Below are 20,802 nucleotides of genomic sequence, written 5' to 3'. Positions count from 1 at the left end.
TCCTTTTGGCTTTGATTCTTAGTAGATGTCATCTAACTCTATTTCCATCGATCCATGCAACCTTCAGATCTTCAGTCTTACACTCTCCCAATTGAGCTATCCCCGCAAGTTAATGTTTTAGTATATCAATTTATAGTATGATATACAACATAGTTTGGTTGAGTTGAACTAATTTCTTTGTATTTTGAATTTACGAAAGCTTATTCTTTCTGTTCTTCGTATTTGATAACATCATAGACGTTTTTGAGGAGTATCTATAATCGAAGATCATCCAAATGGGATTCAATCTTCCAAATGGGATTCAAAGATTGACGCCTAAACTCTGTAATCCTATATCCCATCCTCTCCTGATTCACTAATACCTATACATAAATTTTTGGAGGATTTCTCAGCATTGTATGACACTATACAATATGTACTAAATACATTCATTCATTCACTCAAATCATCACTTATGCTTCCGTTTCCCAGCAATAATTGGTTGGATATGCAGGTGCCTGTTGAACGCCTCGTTGAAGAGGAAACGAGTCTGGAAGTCCGATATATTTGGAAGCCATGCCAGCATAGCTACAGGTGCGAAAATAACGACGCCCATACCGTAATCATATGATTTGGCAAGAATCCTGGTGAAGTCCCACAGCCAAGTGTGCTCTATTGTTGGCCTCACAGTTTGTGCAAACTAAACCAAGAGTGCCAGTCCAGTCAGTCTCAGATCAAACCAGGGAGAGAGTGAGAGTGAAAGGGAAGGAGACAAGCTTACCAATGTCAATCCCCATCCAGTTGGAAGGAAGGCTAGAGAGCAGACGACCATGTCCTTCAGAGATAAATGACAGACGACCGATAGCGAAATAATTACCGCTACAACGCCAAGGAAGAGAAACGCTTTGAATAATCTGAATACGAAATGATAGTTGGCACTGAATTGCTGCTTCCCCAGGTTTACTGCCTACATTTGCACACCATGTGTATAATGTCATTCACAAGAGAGCACAACTTTTTATTGAACAGATAAAAGGATGAAGGCTGCAAAGATAACTTCAAATTTAAGAAAGTTTGAGAACTAACCTTGACTAGTAAGAAAATTGCAGCAATCACAGCCCAAGAAAGCACATAAACCAGAAAATTACTGCTATGCTGGGAGATGTCTAGGTGATATACGAGCCCGTACTGATATATGAAGAACCTTAGTGAGAGAAGTACCTCGATCAACCTCGAAACAAGTCCTGAATGACGAAGATGGGCTTGTTCGTCGTCCCACCAAGACTGCCAACTTCTGTCCTGCTGAACTCCGATACCACCTTGCTGCTTAATCCACTTATTCCATTCTTTCCAGTCATCTACTATCTTCGCCCAACTGAACCCAGAGGGATTGAACAGAAATGGTGCGAATAACCAAGTAATTGACATGAACCAGATGGAGTAAGTGATCAACATATATGCCATGCTGCTCTGATAAGATCGCCTGAACAAATCATAGACAACCAACAGAAGCAGTAGCTCGAATCCTTTAACGAAGTGACTTCTCGAATACAATCTGTAGTTTTCAGTGAAACTGGCAGAGAAGACAACTACCTTACGCCCAGTAGGTCTGTACTTTGCACCCCCGTGAAGTATTGTGCGGCCGAAGTAATGAGTTTTTGTTCCCAATGAAAATGTGAAGAAAACAACTGCTAACTGCAACTGCATGAGGACGAAATCTTTGAGGGCTGTAAGAAATCCTCTTTCAAGTCCAATTTCCATGACCATTGGTAAGCCTGTTAGGAGCCCAAGCTGTATAAATGACTGTGAAGCAAGAGCTGTTTCCAAAGATCGGACATTCTGCATTCTAGCTTGAAGAAGAAGAGATTTTTCCAACCCACTAAGAACAAGGTATAGTTGTCCGTAGAGGAAAACATAAATTCCAAGTACTGATATCTGTGCAGCGAATTGGCTAATCAGTGAGATGGTACTAATAAAGGAAATAAGCAATAAAGAGAGATACGTTACCAGACTACTGAAATAGTATCCAATTGTAGTGTAATAACAAGATAGCATCCTGAAGAAATCGAATCGCTGCCCAAGGCGATATATGTCCCGGCTTAGAGTTTGTTCGCTATTTCCATTTGCTATCTTGGCTTCAAACTTGGAGATCTGGTTCAGTCCTACATCACGGCCTTTGCCGATTTGCATGTACTCATGGTATGTAATATATCCCCTACGTAATGTAGAGTTGAATCCTATCCATAAGAAGCATTTGCATGTTAGCAATGTTCAACATTATGGATAGAGTCAAGCCACTTATTCTTACCTGCATAAACATCTTCGCTCAAGTTTATGGTTTTTGATGCTTTGCTAATGCCACCTCTCGTAATGTGAAACACCCTGTCGAACACATCTGGGTGTCCGTAGTGGAATCGTACCCTGGAGACAGCATTCCAAAAATAGTTTTTAGAAAGTCAGGAAGAGGAAAAGGGATGACTAGTCATGAAATAGTGTCGAAGAACTTCATCGGAAAACGAGGCACTCAAAGCAAGAGCGTGTACTGTTAGTGCATGAAAAGATAGAATTATGACTAATTAGTGTCACTGTTGTAATTGCTTCTGTTTGAAAGAGAACAAATTCCAAAACTGGATCTTCTTGCCAGGAGGAAGGAGGGAGGGGCCACTACTAAAAGATCAACCCCTAATTATTGCCCAAACTTGGACAAGGAAATCACAGAACCCAGAAATGCATTATTACCTGAGAGGATTGGCAAGAATTCTTTGACCAATTGTGACGAAACTCGTCTCTTGATATGACATGAACCATGCTAAGGAAGAAACACTGCAGTTCAGGTTAAAAGAAAACCCAAATTAATATATGATCTTTAACTATAGCAACCATGGTAAAGATTTCCTTCATAGAAAAATCTTTCATCTTTGATATGTTGAAACAAGTTTATGGTACAATTACAAAATCAACTCTAATAATTAAATATCAGATAGATTGAGAGTAAAAAAAGTAAATCTTTAGACTGTTCCTAATACTCAAATAACGATAATGAATTCAATAACAATGTAGGATCGATCGGTCAATCATTTGAAAATTTGCACACTGGTCTCTCGTCAATGGTTGAGACCAGCACTTAAATTATGACAGATTGACACAAGTCTATTTTTAGTAATCACCTCATAGAGATCCAATTTCATTAACCGAATGCGTTTGACTGTGTTGGTGTGATAGGAGTAATTCACGATTAATTGATCAAAGCAGTAAATCTGACCTTCCAGTAAATATGTGCTCTCTCAAACCCAGAATTGCAGGTGGCTTTCGTGCTTTGGGATTAAAAAATTCTTGAAGAAGATTTCTCATCTTCAGTGCCTCTTCCAAATAATTATCCTGGTGAAGCGCACACCATAAGAATAAGCATGAGAACTATTAGTCATGTTAGAAGAGGAAGGCCTACCTGGTTCATATCAACTGTTTGAAGAGCTTCGCCACGTGTGAAAATTATAGCATGATTTTGGTTTTCGGGCTTCCCTTCTCCAAGGTGTGGCGGACCCGGAAGCTTTATGCTGTAAATTTCCTATAAAATGGAATTTACCATGTGACAAGATTTATAACATAATGACTGGAAAAACTACATGGAAATGAAATGGAATTCATTTACAAATATTCAGTGGCTTACAACATAAGTAGGAAAGCAAACTACCAATTAATTTGCCAGAAGACATATCATGGTAGTGTTCGTTAATGAATTGTGAATCTATTGCCATAAAGTAGACCGAAAACCATGGTTCCGATTATTTGGTAATATGGATGTTATGATCCTTGCTCTTGATGAATGCTTATGATTTATATGATTATAAATAATTCAATTATACTTTTTTTCTAATGATGGATACAAGATTTTCACAAATTTGCAATCACATAAGACTTTGTCAGCCTCTTTTTTTTAATCTAATCCTTCCAAGCATAACGTTCTCTAATCAGAAAAGAAAGTAGAACCTTGTGCACGTGTGTTACCCGTAACTCTTTCACTTCCTAGCATGAGTTCGGATTGTTCACAATATTAGTACCCAAGAACATGGGAAAGGTAAAAGGGTAAAATGTTCTTTTGCTAGAATCTAATTGATAGTACCTAAAATGTGCTATTTGTATGTTTTCATGCTAGTATCGTCACTCTTATGTAGTTGCCTATGTTGTAAGAATTGAGTAACTTGAAGAAAATAAAAGTCTTTTGGATAACTCGGGAATAAAAATGAGCTATTTGACCTAAATCAAGCAACCGAGTCAAGAGGAAATGAAGATGAAGCTCAAATTCCGAAAGGATAACACTCAACACGAAGGAAATAGCCCACAATGCCACACTCGACACTCCTTAATGTTGCAGTTTTAGGCACTCAACTCCGACAGCGTCCCATCGTTGTCTATCAGCATCTTGACACTAGAAACGCACACACACACTCCAATCTTCATCCCTAGCATCTCGAACACTAAAAGTAGTGTCTCAATGTTGCATTGCCCAAATGCAATTTTTCTTCTTTCTCGAAGTAGCGTCTCAAGTAGCAATAGAGTTGACTCGTGTGTGTTTTTGTGGTTTTTCCGTGATGTCATAGTTTGCATGATAAAAGTCTAGGATATAAAGAAACAAATTAGTTAGGTTGTAGCTATCTTGCCTAGTTAGTTTGACTTAGTCCTTCCCATCATTCTTAATGTTATTATTTAATTCTTATGATACTAGTGAGAAGTTCCTTCTGGAAGCCTACATTTATCGTATTTCAAGGATCGTTTAACTCAATAGCTATGCATCATGATAGCCGGGTTTAAATGTCATTTTTATCATCTCCATCATAAAGAGGGAAGAACAAATATTGTCATATCCAACAACAAATGGGTTACTCAAACATATGTTTATTTACAATATTTAAATGATACTTACCTGATCAAAACCATTAACAGCTTTAATCAACTTAGATGAATAGACTTTGTCATTGTCTGGCATTTCTTTCTCCTCAACATAAGCCACACGAAGAGATGGATACCTTGAAGGAAGGTTTAGGCAGATGAGACTCATGATTCCTAGTACTTCAAAGTTTGTAATAGCTTTTATATTCCGAGAAGAAAGTTACCTTATCATCAAGTCAAGAATGTCTCTTGCACGGGGATCACCGCAAGCTTTTTGTGCTCCAAAAGATTGACAGGACAACACATACGTAAATTTCATATCAGCTAAAGCTTCTATTTGAGCAGATAACGCACGATTTCCTCTCCCAATGGTATCATAACCTTCAAGAATATCTGGACGCAGGAATAAATAACGATAAAGACGATATCAGAAGCCACTACATTTTCTATTCAAAAGCTAGTCCTATAAATAATAATTGTTCATACTATAATTAAAATATCAATGTTTCTCACCTTCATCTTCAGCAATGTCAAGAAAAGCTTGAAGTTTTAATGCCTCCCTATAGTACATCATTCCTCTAACTGTAACCACAGAAAATATAGTGATAAAAAATTGACATTGCACGTTTTTCATCAATATCCAATGGTAAATATCTTATTACCTGTTCTACTCAGTGTTTGTCCCCGAAAAGACGCCCAATTTCTAAGTTCTTCCTCTTTCCCGTCGTCTTTTAGTTTTTCCATATCCTCATAACCAAGTCGCTCCAAAAAGTTTTTACACTCATCTAAAGAAATGGAAGAAGGTTTATATAGTCTCATCACAAGGAACACATAACAAAAAAACCGAAAAGGAGAAGGCAGATCGTATATGTGGTAGTGACCTGGAAACATCTTTTGCATGTAAAATATGATGGAGACTTCTTGATGGCTTGAGTGAAGCTCTTCCAATGAAAAGTTTATATCCTCCGCGAAGTATGGAGTTAAAACGCTGTACCAAAGTTCATTTTCTGAGAAACAAATAAAGTATCAACTCTCTTGTATAAGAGATTGTTTTTAATCAATTGCACATGCCTTAAAAGATAATCCACCAATAATGAAAACCCAAGATGTAAAATTACCGACTTTACTATCCCGAATCAAGAATCCCGTCATCGTCTACTTTAGATTTTTGAAACTTTTTTTTCAATAGACTAAGGTATCTAATCATCTCATCCCTCCCTCCCCTCAAAAAAATAATCAACATATATTGTTATAAGGAATATTAGAAGTTAATGAAAATCAAAAGTTAATACAGGGATAAATTTTTTAAAACTAGAGCAATCAGAGTGAATCTACCCCGCAGAAAACAATGAGAACACCATATCGGTTATCTAAATTCAAACAACTAAAGACCCCTAATATTGGAAAGAAAAGGAGGTGCTGTTATCAGTAGATTGAAGGTTAGAAATCTGGACACAATCCTTTCTAACATCAAAACCCCCATCAAACTCCCCACAATAGCTTTATCCACTAATCTTGCTAGCGTATCACCGACCAAAGTCCATGAGAACAAGGACAAAAGATGACCTTGTTTGATTCCTATTGAAGCCTTGATATTATTGCTTCTCATTCTTACATTCACAGAGATGCAGAAGTTAGTGGTTTTATGACACCCATTAATCCAATTCCTCGACCACTAGACAAAGTCCAAAACCAACTCTCACACTGCTGAGCTAAATCAAAAGCATTTCATAGACATGACAATACTCTTATTCCGATAGTTTTCAGTACCCTTAATAGGTTTTGGAACTGAATCACGAAATTGTCTATTCTGACAAAAAGTACTCTTTTTGAAACGGTTACAGTCCATCACTTATTGAAGTAAACACCTTTGCAGTGGTGTTCGAATGACTGGACAGGTAATGAGGCTAATATGACAACTTGTAACTTTATAGCATTAATATTCTAAAAAATTAAGTACATGTGAGTATTAATAGAACAGGAACAAAAATCTCGCTAAATGAAACAATTCTTACTAGTAATTTTTAAAGATTTGCAACAATCTTGTTGTACTTGGACATCAATAAATGCTCAACTTGTTCTTCAAAATTAAATTTCATTTATTATAAGATCAAATGAATAACAACACATCATGTGCAACACGCACGTTTTAAAAACTTATAACAATTCGTATATTATTTTACTTTTTTTTTCCTTGAAAAATATTATGTATAATGAACGACAACTTCATTTAAGCAATACTGCTTGTGCTTCATGGACATTATCAATGCTTGAGAAATAGGAAAAAAAAACTAACCTGAATGACATCATATTGCTTACTTTAGGGGCTTTGGGCACATTCATAAACATTGACGTCGCAAAGAATGAAATGCGCCTTCGAGCCTCCAAGTTCACAGGGATGTCCATTGCACTATCTTTAACGGTAAGCAACAAGTGAAAACGCTTGATCTGAAACAAGGAAATTTCGTATCAGTTAGCATTTACATGAAAGTTGACCCATGGAAACAATGAAAAAAAAAGCATTCATTCATGTGACAGACTAATCTATAGCACCACTTTTAGAACAGTCAAAAGAAAATTTATAAACATCACCTGTTCTTTGAGAGAGTCATCATCTGGCAAAGGGAAATGAATAGATTCCTTGCTAGTTGAGGATTCAAATAACTGTGGTTCAATATGCCTAGAAAAATCAATGTAATCCTGCTCTATTTGCTCAGTAGCATAGACCAGATCTAGTAATCTGCATTCAGCAAAAATGGAAGATCGGACAACTGAACATTTGAAAGAATCTGAAGAGGAACGTTGATGAGGAAACGAACCTGGAGCCATTGGTCATCATATCACTGGTTACAAGCTCAAATATATCTTGTAAAACTCTTATCACTCTTTCCCGATGTGTCTTATGCCCTTGAATCTTGAAACAGTTAAATGCAAATCAATAGGGGTTTTAAATTTAAAAGGTTTTGCATAACATTTAAATCTGTTTTTCGAGGTAGAATTACCAAAAGATCTAGTAACTCGATACATTTATCATGTAGAACTGGAAGCTCGTTCATCTTGAAGTCCTCGAGAAGACTAGATCTATTAATGCTTTCTTCAATTTCATTGATCAGAGAAGATATGACCCTAGAATATCAAAGTGTTAACACCATAAGTCACATTAATAACAGAACTATAAAAATGAAGGATTTCTTTTCCTTTTTTTGAAAACAAAGATAAAGAGGGGAAAAATTCTTCCCCACCTCTTCTCCAAATCTCCCACGATAAGGATTTCGAGAATGTACTTCAAGGACTCGTAGCACTCTTTTACAGCAGAACTCATGTACTCATCTTTTTTGATCTTTTTAATCAGATTTGCATCCTTCCCAACAAATTCTTTTGCAATGCTCAAAGCTGTTGTGAACTACAGGAACAGAATAACAGGGTTAATAATATGAAGAAAGCATCAGATAAACAAAGACATCAAGATTGAACATCAATCAATTACCTTGTTTGCTAGGAGAAAAACAGGCCAGCGAACTATACCAGAAAACAATTCTGATGACACTGGCATTGTCATCAAATCCAATTCCCTGAAGATAATAAGACTTTCAGTGAATATTAAAAAACCACCGAAGTCATCAAAGCTTCTTTTGTGCTGATGTATTAAAGCTTTTCCAAATGTTCCTTTTTTCTATCACCAATAATTGGAGCTCCTTCCTGAATATTTCTTTCCTCTTAATGACAATGAGTGTCTTAACAAAATTTGTTTAAACATCCATAGTTATCCTATACACCAATATCCTTGGTATTGATTTCTGCATATGGGATTTTGGAGCTAACCAATTTGTTCAGCCGTTAGTATCGAACTTCTTCAAGTTTTTCTAGAGATTTTCTTGGGCCATTCTAGTATACCTCTCTTTTTTAAAGTAGGAAACAATGAAGTTTCAATTGGATCATGCAAAATACAAAAGGTAATGAAAATTCTCGACCAAAGCAAGAGGTTACAAAAAATTACTCCAACTAGTTTTAATTTGAGAGAGAGAATCTTGCAAGCTAGAATTCACCAGTACCAAAATAATAATAAGTAAACTAGAATCACCTGTTGTTTATTAAGTCTTCATGTCGAAAACTCTTGATGATTTGGTTCCATACAACAACAAACTTGGAAAGACCTTTATGTGCGTTTTCAGAAGCCTGAGACAAACAATTGGAAGGTAAAATTAGGACAGTACGAAACATAAACCATTGAGCTTAGCATAGGAATATCAAGGCTTTAGAGTCCAGACCTGAAACCTACTGCGGAAGAAACCTTTTCTTTTCTTTTGATCACTTCTCAACATTGGTGGGCAAAAGCAAGCATTGAATGCATAAGGCAAGGTATGAAATCTGCTTCTCAGCATTCCTAATGTTCGAATCTGTAAATCATTGTATGAGACCACCATAATTTTTCTTCATCATGGATCAAGAAACAGCCTACCTCGCCGAGATGATGCAAAATTCCATATAGACCACCAAAGATCATACAGAACACAGAATACCATATTTGAGAATCCATAAAATATACCTAAGCAGTAAGCAGAGAACAGAAGAGTAGAGATATTAGTAATCACACATTAAATCATTCTTATAGCAAGATTGTAAAAAAAAAAAAAAAAAAAAAGTTTAAATCAATAGGTGAAAGTAAATTAATTTATTAATACATATTTCTAACACAGTAATCCTCAATACCTAATTACTTTTCGCTATATTGTCATTAGCAAGTATTCGGTTCTATAAAATAAAAATAAAACTACTAAAGGCTAATAGATTCACATAGGAGAGACAGATGCAGATATTTTAAGCAAAACTCACAACTATTATAGGAGCCCAAATAGCCACAATCGCACCAGCATTACTCCTAACTGCAAGACAATAATTAAGCAGATAGTTAAACAATGAACGGATAACCTAAAAGGGAAAATAGAGGTCATTGATACTCATAATAGTCATTTCAACTTTTGTGCTAGTCCATGCATGGAGCTCCCATGAGCATCTTCAAGAGACCACTTTATTGTTGCAAATTTTAAAGTAATGACAACAAGACAAAATCAACAATATTGTGAAGATATCAGCATTGGCATAACATAGTTGAGTAATTAATCTATAAATATTTAGTTTACTAAGTCGATAAAAATTTAAGTAATAAAATCATATCTTTCAAGAATCCGTTCTCAAGAAACAATTCTCGAATTGCTTGAAGTTGAAACTAGTAAAAAATACTGATGAAATAGTTAACCGATGGTCTAATACCATAAACACCAGAGACAGACCATTATTGGAAAAACCCTCGTTTAAGAGGTCCACAGTCTCCTTCAAATGGAACATGTCCCCAGTGGATATCAAGAAAAGAATATCACTTCAATTCAACTCTTCACCCTAAGAAAAACTCGTGAATACCTTTGGGGAAAAGCTCATGCCAATCATATTTCTTCACACCAATTTTCATTATCCTCTTGGTTGGTTCTACGAGTGGTTTAATCTGCATACCCACAGTGCACAAAATATAACAATTAGTTATTCTCTGTTGAGCTACAAAATGCAAGGAAATGTGTCGTTAAGCTATAAAGCACACTACAAGCATGGTACTCCTTAGTTCTTACCTCAAAATAGTAACTGAAGGAAAATTTGCTTAATAGTACAAGTACCCAAAATAAAGTATACCTACATGAAAGAAAGAGAAACGCCTTAGGAAAAAATGTAAAGAAGAAAAATACAGCAATTTAAAATGAAAGAAAAGGTTTAGAATATACTTCAGCATTGATACTTGGCTTTCCTGCATTCCACGACCAACATATAATCTAGGCTGAAAATTAAAAAAAAAAAAAAAACATTTGAAAGGGACAAACAAACCTACAAAAAAATTTGAATTAAACAAGCACAGGAAATAAACAGCAGAACATGAACCTTAACAGAAACCATGACAGAAGATGTAAGAATAAAATATTTCTACAAATTATCAATACAAGTCTGGATCGGTATCAAACAAAAATGCAGAAAGTTTTTGTAAGAAATATAATTAGGGTTTTATCATCCAAAAAAAAAAGAAGGAGAATGTTTCAAACAATTTTTGGAGTGAAGGAATAAACTGCCCTCCAAAACGAAAATTCAAAAGTGCATTTACCCCATGAATCACAAAATTCAATCTTTTAGTAATACAATTAGCTATTTTATTCAGGAGGATTGATGATTGCAGCCTATAAGGAAGCCATAAAATGCTATTTCCTCTGCAATTCCAAACTTCGTAAGACTTATCTAGATGAATGATAACCATGAGGAAAATCTGAAATATCATACTTAGTCCAGTGGATGGAAACCTAAAGGTCGATGATTTCTAACTTGCACACCAAGTTATTTGATATTGTTCTTATTGTTATAATTGTGTTATGATATATCTATACATATATATATATATATATATATATATATATAAACATGCACACACAGAATGAAAGTGGTAGTCAGAATCAGTCATTAACCAATCTCTGCAAAACGACATGAATCGCACAAACGGGATGGTATCACCATAGAAAGAATCTTTTATATCAAGAAACTTTCTAAGATATTTATTTCAACTATTTAGAGCTTACCTCTGTCCAATAGGACAAAATACTGCATATACGGCCATTTGATGTCTCAATATACTTCCCTACTGCCGGAACAAGAAATAAAACCAGATCCACTGCATTACTGATGAGGTAAATTGCAACGGCAACCATGTAGGAAGAGAAACACAATTCTCCAATCCAACTCCCTTTCTTTGTTGTGTAACATTTATATTTACTCCTGTAATATGCATAACAAACTGGAAGAACAATGGTCCATATTACTGCTACACCAAGCTTTATTAGATATTTCCTTTTCTGGGAAGTCCCCATAGTCCTCCTCGCCTTCCTTGTAAATGTAATCTCAATAATTGCTGCAAGCCAGATCTCATTTAGATTTATCACCAGACGAATGCTAAGTTTCTATGCATGAAATCAAGAGTTTTTTCCATAAGACCTCTTACTTGTATGTTTTTATAGAGATATAGAGAAATTAACATTGATATGGTAGAAAGTGTTGCAGGAATTCAAGGCACAAGAGGACCTTAAATCCTTTTTATAACACCTACCATATTCTTGAAAACTGAAAACCGGCCATGGAGTACACATGTAGACCAAGTTATTTACCAACAACATAATCAAGAATGTCTTTTAAGTTTATTTTAAGTCAAGAGGCCTTTTATATTGAGAAAAGCCCGTGACTCTAAAACAGATTCCCATCTATTTAAAATTTATAAATGGTCCCTCTTATCATCATTAAATAGTGACTGAAAGAAGGAAGTCCCATGATTAACAATCCCATTCTCATTTCCAGTTACTCTTCTGCCTTTAGAAACCAATTCGTGGGTCCACTTCTTTATTTCTTTGCCGGTGGAAACTGTAATAATGAAGAACATAGTGACTTCGAACCAGAAACATTAGATGAGAAATGATATATACCTTGCAACAATTTAAGTACTGAAGATGTAACAAAAACGCTGGAGACATCCTCAAATATGACTGCATCAAATAATTGAAGTGGAGTATCCAATTCATTAAATGCCATAATGATCATCGCCTGCAATGCAAAAGGTAAACATGAACAAAGAAGAACCACAATGAAAGACAGAAAATCAACTAATTACTAATAAAAGGTTTTCAACCCACCTGTAGGGACAGTATATAGAAGCTCCACATTCTCTTGAAACTCCTAAAGATCTGCAAGAATGAACGAACCTCAACAAAATTACTTTTTCCTAATGACTTCTTCTGCTCACGAGCTTCATCTTTAGAAGCCTGCAAAAGAAACGATGTACAAATGAATGGGTATGTTGTCCTTACAAACAGTCCCTTCCACCCTAATTCCAGGAATCCACATCTAAGCTATACGCTTATAACTAGTTAGTCATCTTCCAAGTCGAAATCTAACGGTAGCGAAAGATTGCTAACAAATGTAACAGCAACTAATTTAGAGGCTAGATCTCAAATTTCCACTCAGAAGTCTAACAGTTGATAGCAATCCCAGAATAGTACCACCCTTAACATATGAAACAGATGATTCTAAAGCAATTTTTATCCTCTCATTAAAGACTATGCTAGCAATGGAATCCAGTAAATTCTGAAACTACAAATATGTGCAATGGATTATAAGTAATTCCAACAAAATATATAGCTTACCACTGCTTCAGTATCTACATTTTCTTCGGTCGTTCTTTCTTCCACCCTTCGATTGTTAAAAAAAGGAAACTTGACATGTTTTTTACTTGAATCATCTATCTTTTTTTTATTTGAAACATCTACGTGAAAGAAATCATGGTCCAAACGCAGGGGCCAGCCTAACTCAAAGCAATCAGGTGACCTGAAGAAATACGAAAAGCAAAATTGTCTCAAGTTAAGCAGCTCCTTGGAGGATAGGTTTGAAGGCAAAAAAAAAAAAAAAATAATAAATAAATAAAAATAAATAAATAAATTAACATAAGCATAATTGGATTTATCGCTAACCAGAAGTACTCATTCAAATCATCATAGTTTCTCCATGTAGAGTAGTTGGCTGACCCATTGTTGCTTTTCTCAGCTTCCTTCAAATTTCAACAGTATTAATTTGCTATGAGTTATTATCACTCCATATACGTAGAGTGCAAATGAAGAAGTACCTTTTTTATGACTCTGTATATAGGGGTAACTACATTCACAAGAAAAGACTCGGTTCCTCCACCATACGCTGGCATGACCTTCTCCCATGTTGTCAAGCTAACAGCACTGGTCAACATGCCATGCAACTCATATGCCATCTTAAGGAACAGGGGGCAGAAAATTGTAAGACTTCTTCGCATTGTTGATAGATGAAAGAACAGTTTTTTTTTAATTGAAAAAGTATTCTTGCCAATTTCTTGAAATTAAATTTCAGGACTAAACAACACTGTATTCACCCATATAACAAGACCAAAACATGCCCAAGTAGTCATCGACCAGAGTACTTTCAATAAGATTAGTTGAATAGAATGTAATTGAAAAACAGGTAAACAGTATCATAACTTCAATGGAATAACAATGACAACTGAATTTGAGACATGAGCAGTAGTTATGCAAACATTAGATACACAAATTGGAAACTGCTACGCTCATCAAGAGGATTAAAAAACAGGAGGAAATTAGTTATTTATCTTACATGGTGAAAAATATAACAGAGACATTCTGGCATGAATCTCAAGTTTGCAGCCTCGCCCCATATAAGCAGGTAAAGCCCAATGTACAGAAGTTTATACTGCTGACCTTCCTGTTTCACATAAGGTAACCTTCATGGACAAATAAGAATTTTTAGTGTATAGAAGACTTCAAGCACCCTAAGCAACACAACAATGTGAAAATAGAAGTGTTTTACAGAATGAGGCAAATAACATTGCTTCAATAAAAAATGAGGATATACTCTGGGTAAAAGGATATATTTGCTGCACGTCAATATCTATTATCATAAATTAATAATTATTTTACTTTCAAACAAGAAAATTTGATGATTGGAGGCACTACTTCTCTGGTGAGAGAAAGAAGCATACTCGATTAGTTTATTACCTTATATTGCTTTTCCTCCCCAAAAATTTGCACCAATGTGTATAGTTCTTGAAGAACTTTATCATTAACTCATCCACTGGGTTATCTCCTAACTTCATCATGAAAAGATACAAGCAGAGAGATCAAAAGATAAAACTAGATTGAACAAAGTGCTTCCTAATAATTTTTGGGCAAAAATCAATTTGTACCCATGAACTTTGGAGGTTGTATCAATTAAAACTCTAAACTACCAATTGTATCAACAAACTTTCATAAGTGTATCAATTTAGCCCCTCCATTAGATTTTGTTCGAAAAACATTAATTCACATGTATGCAAACTTACCGTTATATCAATTAAACTCAGGAACTTTCATAAATGAATGACCTTCAATTTGTAAATTTTTCATGCATCAATTCTCACATGTGTGGAGATTTCTTAAAAAATATAGGCCCTCCATTTAAAAATTGTCAAGCATTTGAAATAGATGATCGAAATTGATTAAATTGTGAAAGTTTAGGAGTTTAATTCAAACAATTATAAGTTTGCACACATGTGAACTAACGCTTTTCAAACGAAACCTAACGAAGGGTGTAAATGGATATGCTTGCGAAAGTTTAGGGTGTAAATGGATACAATTATTAGTCTAGGGTTTTAATTGATACAACCGCCAAAGTTTAGGGGTATAAATAGATTTTTTCCCCTTGTTTCCTAAAACTAAAGTGAAAAAGTACCTTTGAGACAGATGTCTGCTTATTTTTTAGTCGAGTTTGCATATTAGCAAGGAGTAGAATCAAATGCTCCTTCTGGTTGGCCACATTATCTCTCTGATTGAAAAACAAGAATCGATAAACTATTGAGAACTTTATGAGTGGTTGAAAACAAAGTATGTAATACAACTAGAACTTTCAATTTTCTGCTTCTCCTGTTGGCCGAAAGTTAAGTTTGCAAAATTTTACGATACAAAATACCGAAGAAAACTAGCGATGTACATCAAGCACACAGAGGGAAATGGACTAAGAGTTGAACCTGAAAGCCAAAGCTCCACTGAAGAAAATCAAACAAATCTGTAAACGGCCCATTTTTCTGAAAATCACTGGCTGAAGGCAAGCCACGAACATTGGAAATTACTGCGATTGCTGCTTTAATCTGTAAAAAATTGTTCATTAGTTATCTTACTTTCCATACTTTATCTCATTAACTGGGGTTAAATAAAACTTATTCAAGCAAGGCCACACCTCCGGTAGTTGCATGATGGGTTGCTGAACGCTTCTATGATCAAGTGGTAGAATGTTATAAGGTACATAGAATGCATTCAAATGGGTATCATCTCTTTCAGAAACCGCCTACAGTGTGAGAAACACAATAGAATCATAATGAACAAAAAAGAATTTTTAAATCACTCAGCTTTTACTCGAAGAGTGAGAGTGGATGAAGAAAAAGGGGGGGAAAGTACAAAATGGTGCAGATTTCATGTAAGGAAAAGATGTAGCACCTGAGGAGCCATTGCAGTACTGATGGACTTCAAGACTTCATACAATACAGAGGCAGTTCTTCGTGCATTTATCAACTTCTCTCTATGACTGGTCCAGGAAAATTTCTTCAAATTAGCAATGTTAACTTGACCTTGTAAGCGTGTATAATCCTGAGATAGAAGCCTCTTTACCTGTTATCAAAATCAAATGCCCCACCATGTTTTATTATGAAATCCTTGTACGTATGATAAACTCGCCTAAGTTCACGAGGATCATTTTTTTCCTTCCGTTTCCGAATTGTAACTTCCTCGTCCTACAAGCAAATGCTAAGCAAGATAAGTTCAGATTTAGGGGTATTTGTACATAAACAAGAAATAGACTTCTGTTCACCACCTGGTATCATGCTTCTGCCATGGAAAAGAAATTGAGTGATAAATAACCATGTATAATACATCTACAGAAACAACATAGAATGCAAGATACAGCTAAAAAGAAATGAACTTCTCTTCCCCATAGATCTAAGCTAGACTTTGGCATAAGAAAACTCAACAGATAATGCCAAGTATAGGGCGTTCCGCGGGCAATGGCTCAGTTTCTCGCCAGTTCTTCGTTTACAATTCATAACAGCATCAATATATCTCAACAAGAATATTGAAAATATGAAGTAACCTCATCAAAGACAGCAAAATTACTTCAGCTTCAATCATCTCAAGGAAAAAATTGAAAATAGCTAAATGGAAACAATATGTTAAGAGTGCAACTAAAGCCACACATTTTAGAAGAGGAAAATGTAATGATACAAACATTATACAAGTTACAACCTACAGGACTCAAATGTCTATACATGTGAATCTTGTGTCGCTAGCTACCTGTTCAAGTCGTTGTAGAAGAGCAGTTTTAAGTTGCCGAACTCCCCGCCCATTCGAATATCGATCAAGGTTATGAGCTATCACAAATGCATGAAAGCGACCTAAGGAAGAAAAGGAGCACTTTAACATTACGATCTACAACCAGCAATAATGTAAGTCAAACGTGAAGATTGCTTGTGGATACTATAGATTCACGATGCCTGATTTCAAATTAACTTCAACTTCTTAATTAAAACGTATCACTCATACATGTAATGCAACATATGAATCAATAAACGTTTATAGTTCTAGTAATTCTGGCTTAGAGATGTTGACAGGAAAAGAAAACATCAGAATATTCCTTCATTCTGAATCTTTTGCAACAAAGAATCCCAACAAGAACTTAGAATAACGTGAAGGAAATACAAATTGGGAAACGAAAAGGTGAGGAATATTCTCAAGTGTTCTTATACAAAAAACGAATTTCCAACATTTCCAGAATATAACTTTTTGCACAAGACAAGAATTCCTCATAGTAATAGTTAGACCGAACAACTTACAAAGACAAGCAATACGAGGCTCCTCTCTTTCAATCGAATTCGCCACTCGAAGAAACCTCTGGATTTCAGAAGCCAAAGAAACGGGCAATCTCTCGCTCTCAAATGGTTCAGGATTATAATCAACCCCACGAACATTGCTTCCACTTCCACTAGTACTTGCAATCGAACTCGCGATGGGCGCTGCATGATCTGATTCAGCTTCAATAATGGGCTCAGAGAGCACAATTTCACCTGCCATGGCCGTGAAGCGAGATGGGTAAGCAATGGAAGAGTACAAATTGAAGCGGGTACATAGTATATATGTAAAATTTCATTCGTTTGCTTGGTGGTGGCTTCCATTTTGCTTAATGAGGTGAAACTTGGAATTCTTGGACTGCTTTTTGGAGATGGTGCTTTTTCTGGGTGTCTGTGACGATTCAAAAAAGTTGGGTCTGAACTTTTTTGCTTTTGCTTTTGGAGTGAGTTCTTTGTGGGATTGAATTCAACTTTTGCTTTGTATTCCCTTTTCCATCACTGCCTCTGAGAGGAGGATGGACGGAGGTTCGAAGCTCCTCTGCGCTGCGCGGGCTTTTCTGTTACTATTAAACTATGCAAACAGGGAGCGAACGAGGAAGGAAGACGACAAGGTCGGGGAGGTTCTTTTTAAAAAAAAATAATAATAATAATAAATAAAAAGTTTTTATTTTTTTATTTTTTTTCTTTTCTTTATGTAAAAAAATAGTAATAAATAAAAGTTTTAACTCTCTTTTCTCTTTTTTTTTTTCTTTTTTTTTCTTTTTTTTGTATTTTAACTTTCCGACCACGTAATATCAACCACTCAAAAGTGTGAATAGATATGAAAATATTATTACTCCAAATAATATAATTTAAGAATGAGAAATACAAATTAACTAAATCTTGATAATAAAATAAAATATACTACTATTCAAATTTAACTGATTACGAATATCTAAGATATATTTCTTAACTAATATATTCTTCACAATTACAAAATATTATATATTCTATAACTAATTCAAACTAGAAATAAGTTGGACAGAAAACTATTTTTACTATTTTTTTTGTTTAGGTTGAGTGAATTTTTTTAAAAATAAAAATATTTTTCTTTTGTTGTGATTGGTTAATATTTGATATTTAAATTTAGTGTTTTTAATTTGAGTGTCTTAGAGAAACTTTTGAAAACTTATCTTTAAAATATTTTTTTAAGGTTAAAAGCGTTTAAAAAGTTAAATTGTATTTTAAATCAAAATATTAACCTTTTCCACAAAAATTAATAAATAAAAAAAATTAACTTGTTTTTTAAATATTATTGAATATGAAAACTTTTAAAAATTTATAGTTATTTATCGAACAAAATATAAAGTTTTAAAGGTATTTTACCGACAGACAAGAACATTAAAATAACTATATTATATTTATGAATTAAACCTTATCACTATCTCTTTTTTATATTTCATTTCATTTTCTTTTAACGATTTTAAATATTTAATATTTAATTTTAGTTTACATAATTTCAATAAAATTTAAAATTAACTATTATTGTCCGTAGGATTAAATCTAATAATCAGCCATTTTTAATACATTTATTTTATCTTTAAATTTTATTGTATCTAAATTCTTAAAATACTTATTTGGTAAAAATATTTAAAAAAATATCATTTTATTTTGTGACCAATTATTTAATTTAATACATGGATAATATCGGCCACCTAGCTGAATTAAAACATCTTAATAATTAAATAAAATATGGCAGAAATTAAAATATAAACTTACAATATTCTATTTTATGGGTGACACTAAACAAATTAAAACCATAGGTTAATTTAAAGGGGTGTTGTTAAGTATGCTTTTCATTATCTTAATAAAACACGGAATTAAAAAAATAAAATAAAAAGAGGACAGGCTGTCAATGACATGGCACGTGGGTTTTTCTTTTTACCAATTTTTACTCCGTTAGTGGGCGTTACTTTAAACATTACTTTTAATTGGACAATATTGGATTTTGAATTTCCTTATTTTAAAAAGCTACCCACTTTTTCTTTCCATATTTTAGTATTTTTCTTCCATGCTAAGTATATACTACACAATTATGAGCTAATCATTATATTAAATAAACATGTCACGTAAATAATAATAGTTATTTTAACAACTAAATATAATAATATCAGATAGTCGGTCTATATATATGTTTTTTAAATTTGTTACTTTTATTTTTTTATATATATAATAAACGTAAAATTATATATATATATATATATATATATATATATATATATATATATATATNTATTTTTTATTTTATAAATTGGATTGGTTGGAATTTATGCCCTAAAAATTTGTAATTAATTATTTTAATAATAATTTAGATTATTTTATTTATAATTTAATATTATTTATGGTATGAAAATTTAAGGGTATTAATGTAATTTTGAGTAATATGGTTGATAGCGATAGGATGATCATATTCACTTCATAATCTAAAGGGCTTATAGTATACGAATAAAGTTGGGTGTCTTATTGGTAATACTGTTTATACGACCCACTTTATAATTGTTACAAATAATTTGATTCAAATGATTTATGTGGAGACATGCGAGTGAAGACATTGAATACCATAAATTTGTATAATATTAAATTAAGAAATATTTAATATTTTTTTTATAAATCCATTAATTGAGAATATTAATGTATTTTGTTTAAATAAGAATAAATTAATACTTGTTTTACTGGGAAAATTTTCCACTGTAAAAATTATATATATTTAAAATAATATCTTAATTTTTAAACAAGACCCATTTCATTCAGCCCACTTATGGTACGGGCTTGGCCCAATTGGAGTTATTTTATAAAATAAATAAATAAGTCGTTATTTTAGTTATAGGGGCTATTTTCGTCGTTATGGTTAAATTAGATATATTTCACCACCACTTGAAGGCTTTCTTCGATTTCTGTTTGCTCCCACTCCCAACTCCTTCGCCTTCCACCCCTTTTTCCTTACGACTGCGAACATCCTTTAGCTTTTGAGCATCCATCCGTCTCCCAATTTCACCGATCTTTAAGGTCGATCTTTTATCTCTGGTCGATGAACTGGATGATTCTATCTTACTTGTGAACGAATCGAGGTGTTCCCTTGGAGGTGCGATGTCTTCTTCAATTGATCGGATCAGTTTCGTGAGTCTACTCGACTTGGTGCCTTGTTTCTCTTTCTCTTCATCGTTCCATATTGCCGTGATGAAGGCCTGGTCGATTTCGGGAAAGCTGCTGTAGTCTATGTCGTCTGTGGATTTGGTGGAACTCGATTTCGAGGATCGAGACATTGCTATTGAAAATAGGGCTTCGATGATGGAATGGTGAAGAGATGAGTGTAGGAGGAACAACAATGATGTAAAGGTAAGTTCGATTCTATTACTTTGTTTTCGATTATGAAATATGAATCGCCAATAAATAGATTAGACTCGGATTCT

At 34.1% G+C, this 20,802-nt stretch overlaps 1 protein-coding gene across 2 annotated transcripts; it reads right to left on the bottom strand.

The window, feature by feature from the left end:
• Positions 1-158: 158 nt before the first annotated feature.
• LOC111788542 (putative callose synthase 8) lies at positions 159-17,955 on the bottom strand. 2 transcript variants are annotated; one of them, XM_023668891.1, is made up of 41 exons: positions 17,339-17,955; positions 16,800-16,900; positions 16,122-16,243; positions 15,951-16,038; positions 15,694-15,801; positions 15,485-15,604; positions 15,190-15,282; positions 14,478-14,569; positions 14,077-14,203; positions 13,562-13,699; positions 13,410-13,486; positions 13,086-13,266; positions 12,576-12,704; positions 12,369-12,486; positions 11,475-11,803; positions 10,638-10,690; positions 10,488-10,548; positions 10,285-10,366; positions 9,700-9,749; positions 9,326-9,412; positions 9,135-9,263; positions 8,948-9,042; positions 8,354-8,438; positions 8,109-8,269; positions 7,869-7,992; positions 7,686-7,780; positions 7,459-7,606; positions 7,163-7,314; positions 5,748-5,854; positions 5,529-5,651; positions 5,380-5,448; positions 5,091-5,259; positions 4,901-5,003; positions 3,425-3,544; positions 3,242-3,357; positions 2,719-2,802; positions 2,288-2,400; positions 1,987-2,216; positions 1,066-1,914; positions 761-946; positions 159-679 (listed from the first exon to the last, which is right to left on the bottom strand). In XM_023668891.1, exons 1-41 carry the CDS (start codon positions 17,574-17,576, stop codon positions 449-451), a joined length of 5,883 nt encoding a protein of 1,960 aa, XP_023524659.1. In that variant the 5' UTR covers positions 17,577-17,955; the 3' UTR covers positions 159-448. The 2 variants fall into 2 exon arrangements, with proteins under 2 accessions (XP_023524659.1, XP_023524660.1); XM_023668892.1 differs by lacking the exons at positions 15,190-15,282; positions 15,485-15,604; positions 15,694-15,801; ... (2 more) ...; positions 16,800-16,900; positions 17,339-17,955 and having other exon boundaries at positions 14,077-14,184; positions 14,478-14,568.
• Between the last annotated feature and the right edge of the window lie 2,847 nt (positions 17,956-20,802).

Source organism: Cucurbita pepo, chromosome LG02 (assembly GCF_002806865.2).
Source record: "Cucurbita pepo subsp. pepo cultivar mu-cu-16 chromosome LG02, ASM280686v2, whole genome shotgun sequence".
Taxonomy (NCBI): domain Eukaryota; kingdom Viridiplantae; phylum Streptophyta; class Magnoliopsida; order Cucurbitales; family Cucurbitaceae; genus Cucurbita; species Cucurbita pepo.
Note: the sequence above shows the minus strand (reverse complement) of the source record. Positions and strands in the feature narration are given on the sequence as shown.